An 8,358-nucleotide genomic window follows, 5' to 3' on the forward strand; every position below is an offset into this window, starting at 1 on the left:
CAATTCTAGCCTGATTTTTGCTCAGCAACGGCGCTCAACGCACGATAAAAGTACCGTATACTTTTTTTTTTACGCTACTCGCTTTTCGTTTCGTTTGTCTGGTTTTTGTTTTACTCTGTTCAAAGCGTATAAAGTAAAGTAAATACTTGGCGACTTTGAGTACCATTCGTTTCGTTTTACAGCAATGCTTACGATGCTCAAACACTTGCAAATATCAGTATATTTGGAAGACGACCGCAAGCGAGTATACCCATGCAGGCCTCTACTTAATGCTTTTAGGTTCGGGCTACGAAGATATTGGCACGTAAAAAAAAATATTATTGAAATCCAGTTCCTTGAAGGGATCAGGGGATGTCGAATAGAGCTTTCATTCTTGTTAGGACAACAAATATAAACATATGATTATATAGGTACATTATTTCTGTATTATAAAAGTAATTTCTAATTTTTTAATAATTAATATTTTATTAATTAATCAATCAAAATGTAATATTCAAGATTATAGGATGGATGTCATTCATAATTAAAAACGGAAATTAACTCCATCTATAATGAGCATAAGCACGATTACTTTCGCATTGCCTATGTAAATCGTCCTTTTTTTTTATAACTCTTCCTTGACCACACGCAGCATCTAAAATTTCCCAAGCTAGTTTTTCCGGTAAATGAACTTTACGATCTTTTTCACGAGCTGCATCCAATAGCCATTTCATCGCAAGAAAATATGATTTCTTTTCTGTCACGGGTACAGGGACTTGGTATTTGACACCGCCTCTTTTAATTGCTGACAACTGGAGTAAGGGTCGTGCATTTTCAATGGCATTTTTTAAAAGTTGTTCCGAATCAAGTATTATATTCTCTTTCTCCGTACCAGCAAGAATCAATCTTTCAATCTGGGTTCGCTTGATAGTTTCGAATGTTTCGGTTAATAACTCTCTTGCCAAGCTTCTATTGCCTTTTTTAGTAATATACTTTATAAGCTTATTTTTGAGTTCATCATAAAATATGGAATCAGATAAATCATTCGTAGCTGCTTTTATAGGGATATGTGATGCGCTGCTTCTGTTTGTTTCTTTTTTCAAACTAGGCTCAGCAAAATGCGAAGGGTACATTGACATTAGGCGGCTACATTTTGAAAACCTTCAACCATAATGAAAATAAAATTTTAGTTGGCCATTTTAATAAACACTATCACTAATATTTACCTTAAAACATTACAGGCTGTTGCTGGCAAGTACCCCATGTTTATACTTATATAACTAATAGAGGTGTGCTTCTGAAACAATCAGGGTGACCGCGCCGGACCAAACGAAAAATACCAATTTGGTCTCAAAAATATACTATAAAATACTATTTCATATTTTACAAAATACCACTATAAATACCATAACAAATAAATCGTCTGGAAATTCAAATTATAATAAAATAATAACTGACTTATTATATATAGAAAAAATAAGGGTTTTCCCATTGCAAAAAATGTTTGTTGTTTATTTCATTTTAAAAAATTAATAATATTTCAGTCCAACAAAAAACTAGAACAATATGCATTCGTATTCAATTCCATATTCCAATATATATTTAAAGTCTTAAAATTAATTAAATGCTTAAAATTCATTTTGTAACATTTTCTTAAAATAAAATAGTAAAGGAACTTCTTTGTTCAGTCTTGCTAGTTTCTCTTAAGATCATTTAATTATATTTACTAGCCTTCTTCGTCAGAGCAGCTTAAATTCAATTTGTTGAAATCTTTACATAACACTTGTTCACTGGGCTTAAAATTATTGCACCCATTTTCGCGCAATGATTATTGTACATGTAATATATGTGATATATTTACATTTTTAAAGCGGTTTCGATTTTTCGTTTTGATTAAATTAATTTGAGACAATATGCGTTCACACGACGGATTAGAAACGGGCAAAATGATTAAATCTTTGTTTTTGTGTAGCCGCATGCTGCTTAAGTGACGCCAGCCTACTCAAAATGTTAGTCTGGCACGCTTTGCAGTGCGCATCCATATTATTAGCGCTCCTTTCCAGGCATTTTTCATGTTCCGGCATAGTCTCCCACTCAGCTCTATATTTTTGCTTATTGCTCATGTCTTCTATTTATTTGTTTTAAAATTAAGCAAGTCTTAAGCATTAAGCATTCGATTCATTAAGACTTAAAGAGTGACCAAACCGAAAATACCATATAATACCATAAAATCGAAGAAAAATGCTACTAAATATACCATTAAAATACTTTTGAGCAAAATCGGAGCAGATAATACCAAAAAGTATTTAAAATACCATATTCGGTCACCCTGCGGCAGCACACTGATTTTGTCTTGCCTTATTTTCACTGCTTGAGCCTCAGAAGACCGAGCCGACCAAATACGAAGTTGTCCGGTCCGCTCAGCGCATTTTTTCGGTGTTGAAAAAGTTTGTTCTACATGTCTAGGGTATGTGTTCTCTGGTCAGTGTAAATGCCGAAACTTTTTCAGAAAAAGTAGCAAAACCGAAGGCTGAAAGTAGCTAGAAGTAGCCAACTTTCTTCTAAAATAGCTGAAAAAGTAGCAAAAAAGAAAACAGTGCTGTTTTTTCATAAAAAGTCAACTTTATTAATTTAATTCTGATAATATCTCATCTATGACCACCAGCTCGTCATTTTCACCATTGTCGCTTTTATAATTTGCCTTTTTAAGGTAGTTGGGTGGAACGCTATACTCATAGCAACATTTGCCATATCGGCGTAATCCATATGTTTTGTGGACATACAATCTTAATGAAACTTTCAAAACGTGATCATATGGCTAAAATGTGTGTACATTCCAAAGCACAAGTCTCTAGTACTTGAAATGCGTTTTTTACAAAATGATGGCGTCAATGGGTCAGGGTATAAAAACTGATAAGAAATGAATTTTGCATAGCATATTAGAAAGCTTACCTATTCTTCAGTTGTAGTATTAATGCTACACAAAGCTCAGTACATTTAAATCATTTACATTTAAAAAGTATCGAAGCGAATTTTGTTATAAGTTCGCTTGCATTTTAGCTAAATTTAATATTTGAAAATAGCCAGATTTGTAGCTAATAGCTGTTTGAAAATTTTTGTAGCAATCGGCCTTAAAAAGTAGCCAGATCTAGCTACAAAATAGCTGATTCGGCAACACTGCTAGACATGTAGAACAAATTTTTCTACAGCAGAAAATGTTAATTTGGTCGACCACTATACTTCGTATTTGCTCGGCTCGGTCGCTGGAGGTTCGAGCAGTGAAAATATTGCACGACAAAATCAGTGCGCTGCAAGCGCTCAAACGAAATGGTCCCATTCTTATATGAAGCACAGCTATGCGCTCTTTGTATGAAAGCGTTGATACGCATAATGAATATGAATTCGCGATGCAAATGTATGTACTCCCTCAAAGGCCAATTAACGGTAAATTTTGGGCATTACAATTTGCTCAGGCAGCAATAGTTACGCACACAGGCCACAAATGCTCACACATGTTTGAAGAGACTGAAAGTGTGTGTGTGCTTGCCCGTCGCGAAATCATATTGTTTATGCGCATCAACGCTTTCATACCCTTCTCACGAATATCCATCGAAACGCTACATTTTGTTTGCGTGAGCCTGACAAACGCTTTTATGATTTAGGTATACCCTTCACTCAAAAGGAAAGAGCTGGGATCGTCGCCAACAAATTTCAATTTTTGTGCGCTGCTGAGTTCGGTGATTTAGGTGTAGAGTGCCTTTAAATGTATATGCGTGTGTGTATGTGTTTGTATGTATGCATGCGACATGAGCATTGACGTGTGCCTACGACAACTTAGAATTGTGTAAATGATTTTGGGTTTTAATTGAAGAGGCGAGCTTATATTTAAGTAGCTGACTAACTAAAGTAACAAGTGCACTTCCTATTACTTTTATAGGTATTTTTTAATTGCATGATTTTTATGACATCTAACAGATGCACCCTTAAAATGTGTGCATTTAGCCAGTATATGTATGTATGTACATACATATGTATGTATGCTTCTTATTAAAAAGGTAAATTTCACCTGTATATGTGCAGGTACAAGGGATCGAAAATCGCATTCCAATTTGGCCACTGGGATTGATCAGGTACTACATTTCTAGCAAAAATCATTCTGATAGGCAAACCCGCGATCATTGAAAAATTAGCTACTTAAATGTAAGCGCGCCTCTTCCGGTCAAACCCAAAATTGTTCACACAATTCTAAGTTGTCGTAGGCAGTGTTTAAAAAACTGCGAACCGTTTTCGCAGTTCTATTCTTGCTTGAACTGTTGCTGCGAGCATTTTCGACAGTCGCAGTCGCAGCAAAAGCAAAAACATTTTTTGATCAGCAGCGCAGCGTTTCGGGAATCGACAGCTTCGGCAGTTTTGAGAATGCTAGAACTGTTGCTGCGAGCATTTTCGACAGTCGCAGTCGCAGCAAAAGCAAAAAACAATTATTGATCAGCTGCGCAGCGCTTCGAACTGCGTTCACTGGCGACAGTCGCAGTCGCAGAAAAACTGTCGACTGCTGAACAGCACAGCACAGCACAGCACATTCAGCTTCCACAGTTTTTGCTTTGCTTTGTGCGTCATGAACGAAATGAATTGATTTTCCGTCGGTTGCCTTGAAGCCGTCACAAATTGGGTTTAAAATATTTCGCATATTATCAGAATTTAACACATTGAACGGTATGGAGTCCTCCGTAACGAGCCCAATGTATGACCTTATTAGTTGCCTTTTGTTCATTTCAATTTTAATTTTTTTTTTTTTTCGTATAATTTTAGACGACGAACAAATAGAAGAGTTTTCCGACAGTTCGGAAGGAGGAGTCGTTTTCAAATGATGTACATTGACAACATGAGCTTTTAAATTTGAAATTCGATTGGTTTTAAGTTTGCTTTTGCATGTTTTACATGTAGCAAAGTCCCCTTCCTCATTGGCATCAAAATACTTCCAAACTTCACATTGTTTATTACGCGACATTTTTGCTGTTGCTCGGATGCACATTAATACAAGACTACGCCTACGATCTGTTTCATTGCTACAAAGTATGCCGCAAGTGACTTCGGCAATTACGGTTACAAAAGTTACCAAAACAAAGCAAAGCAAGAACTGTGGAAGCTGTCTGTGCTGTGCTGTGCTGTGCTGTTTCAATTTCAATTCCAATTTTTGTTAGCTGCTGCTTGTGCTCACATGCATACATACATATACATATTTGAGAGAGCAGAGAGCATCGTGAGAGAGAGAGAGCAAGGGAAACATTCAGCGCAGAGGGATCTTTTGTTCAATATTTGACCATCTCGGTCGAGCGCATGAAGCGAAATGATTGTGCTTTCGTATATTTTCGTAGCCCGAACCCAAAAAGTGAGGAGCCGAGCAAATACGAAGTGTCTGGGAGATAACTCCCGAAAGAAAGTGTGCAAAACGCTGTACACTACTTGCCCGGTCTATGTGTTCTCTGGTTAGTGGTACTGCTCAACTCGGTTAACATATTATGTCGGATAGCGCCCGAAAAAAGACAATTTCTAAATAAATTCTCCACTTTTTTACCGACGATAAAACTTTATTTTGGATCAAAAGTGCTCAGCGTCAAGTTCTTAAACATCTCTAAGCACATGTACAGTTGTTTTTCACCAGTTACAAAATATGAAGATCGAATTTACTTGAAAACACAGTTTACAATACATTAAAATAAAATTATTATTATTTTTTTATTTGATGTAGCTACATAAAAATAAATATAATTTTTAAATTAAACCAGTTTAAATAGTAAACAATTTATCTCAAATTACTTTTCGTATTAAGTGCACGTATTGACGATTTGGGGAAAGTTGGACCTACATACTATGTGTATTTTCGATTACCATTATAAGTAGTCATTGCCCTCAAAAATGTTACTAAGCAGTCCTTCACCGTCTCCATCGTCGTCTCCTCCTCCTATTTCAAACACATTGTCGGCACTGGGTGGTATAAATGCTCCATTAAATGTGTCTTCCAGTCGATCTTCTAAGCCCATTGTATAAGCAATGCCATATATCAATCGCATAATTACAAGTCGCACGAAGTTTGGTGCGTTTGTATTTTGTCTTTCGGATTGCGAGTCTATATTGTCAAAAGTAGATTTATATGCTGCAAGGATCGGCAATGCAGCTGAAAAAATTAAATTTTGCATTGTTCTTTTCATGTTTACAAAATAAATACAATTTATTTTTTCTTATCAAAGATCACTGTTAAGATGTTGACATTGTTGGCAGTAAACTGTTTTTAAACTTACGTACATAAACTGAGAAATGTTACATGTTTAATTTCGAATTTAACATAAAAAAGAACTGTAGTAAAGCTTGGTCGACAACGAAATACCCTAGGCCGTTCGACGACCTGATTATCTACAATTCTTTTATACAAGCACACGTTGTAAACAACATACATATGTACACATACATATGTATTTATTCACATCCTAAAGTTCGTGATCTGCTTACAGCATAGATTTCGCAGTAATGAAGTAGTTCTTGGGCTGCAGTCTGATTTTACGATGCATAATTATGTAGTTTTGTAGTTAATTACACGGAACACCAATATTTAATTTAGGTTTAAAATTCAGAGAAGATTGGATATTTATCGAAATTTAATTTTTGGCTTTTTTGGCTTAGCTTTTTGCCGAGCTTAAACTGACGGACGGACGAACGGGCTGACTTATGTCGATATTCTGATAAAGAATATACATACATATGCACATACATACATATACTCTTTGGAGTCTGCTACGTCTCCATTTGCCAGTACAAACCATTTCATAAAAGAGTACTCCCCGATTTTCAATTCATGATGGGTATAATAATTCTCTTATAGCATAAGTATAAAATCCAGTGTTTGTACGCTCGAAAAATTTTGAAATCAAAAAGGTTGAAAAATGAGTAAAAAGCTTATAGCTTGAGTTCTAGCTTATTTCAAACTTAATTTGGCGTGTTTTGGCTTAAAAAATTGTAGTACAAAACTATTTTTGTTTTTTGATTGTATTGTAGTTTTTGGTCATTTTTATCGAGAAATCGATAGTAATTTTTCTTGATCGTGCCATATTGAGCATAAATGTATGATAATTTTCGTTGATAACTTTCAACACATAGGCTCATTTGACAGTCACTCAGAGTGCTGCAAAAGAATCGATATTCCGTAATATCTATATTCACGATATTTTCAGAGAAAAAGATCGATATAAACGATATATCGAACACTTCTTTTAAATGTTAATTTTCTTGCTTATAATCTATTATAATATTTATATTAATTATGACTTCTTAATGGATAAAACATACACACATACACACACGCACATGTAAAGGCACACAGGCATACAAGTGCTTCTACAAGTTATATCCCATAATTGTGAGCAGCGCCTCCCATGCGTACACACAATCAAATGTATATACATACATACATATGTATGTGAGCACTTCACAAGATCGACCAAATGCAAATGCTGGGATGCATGAAGCGAAATGATTGTGCTTTCGTATATTTTCGTAGTATGAACCAAAAAGTGAGGAGCCGAGCAAATACGAAGTGTCTGGGAGATAACTCCCGAAAAAAAGTGTGCAAAACGCTTTACACTACTTGTCCGGTCTATGTGTTCTCTGGTTAGTGATACAATTTAGCAAAATTAAATAAATGCGCTTCTTACACAGTTAAAACCAACGCCAAGAATAACCATTTTTATACTAAGAATCGATACTAAGAAAACCATATCGATCTTTTGCCAAAATTCGAAAATATCGATTATAACGATTCCGATCCGATATTTTTGCAGCACTAGTCACTAAGTGGCGAGACAATTATCATCCCATCGCATACATACATACTAGGGCTGCAAAACCATCGATAGATGCTCCCCTCGATAGATTTCTCCATCGATGGAATGAACCATCGATACTATCGATAGTTCCATCGAAAATTTGAAATTCTTAGAAATGCAGAAATTCTCAATAATTTCAATCATACATCCAGCACATTGTATGTAAATGATTCGTGCAATTTTGTATAAAAATACAATACAAAAGTAATCGGATCTTTATGTGATGGTTGTATATCTAATAAAATATATATTTTATTACATATGGATAAATATGTCAATCAATGCAAATAATTAAATTCTTTTTTATATGCTTCAAGCTGTTTTTATTCTTGTTATATTTAGAGCAGTTTCGTCTTAAAAATTAAAAAAAAAAAAATATATATATATATATATATAAGGTACATGATTTCATTTTGAGATGCCTCTGATATAAAATTATAAGACTATAAAAATTAAATTATTTCATTAAAAAAAAAAAAAACAAAATTTCACAAGATTTCAC

The 8,358-nt window shown here is 34.7% G+C and overlaps 1 protein-coding gene across 1 annotated transcript; it reads right to left on the reverse strand.

Moving 5' to 3' along the window:
- Positions 1 to 442: 442 nt before the first annotated feature.
- Positions 443 to 1,317, reverse strand: LOC122757170 (28S ribosomal protein S7, mitochondrial). Its single transcript, XM_044008603.1, has 2 exons — positions 1,206 to 1,317; positions 443 to 1,140 (listed from the first exon to the last, which is right to left on the reverse strand). The coding sequence occupies exons 1-2, from the start codon at positions 1,241 to 1,243 to the stop codon at positions 537 to 539; spliced, it is 642 nt and encodes a 213-aa protein (XP_043864538.1). The 5' UTR covers positions 1,244 to 1,317; the 3' UTR covers positions 443 to 536.
- Between the last annotated feature and the right edge of the window lie 7,041 nt (positions 1,318 to 8,358).

This window comes from Drosophila mojavensis, unplaced genomic scaffold (genome assembly GCF_018153725.1).
Source record: "Drosophila mojavensis isolate 15081-1352.22 unplaced genomic scaffold, ASM1815372v1 contig_108, whole genome shotgun sequence".
NCBI lineage: Eukaryota > Metazoa > Arthropoda > Insecta > Diptera > Drosophilidae > Drosophila > Drosophila mojavensis.

Bases quoted from the DNA above. Each gene is read 5' to 3' on its own strand.
- LOC122757170 (XM_044008603.1), bottom strand. From the start codon at position 1,243: ATGGGGTACTTGCCAGCAACAGCCTGTAATGTTTTAAG. The intron at 1,141-1,205 runs GTAAATATTAGT...TTATGGTTGAAG, and splicing joins ACAGCCTGTAATGTTTTAAG to GTTTTCAAAATGTAGCCGCC.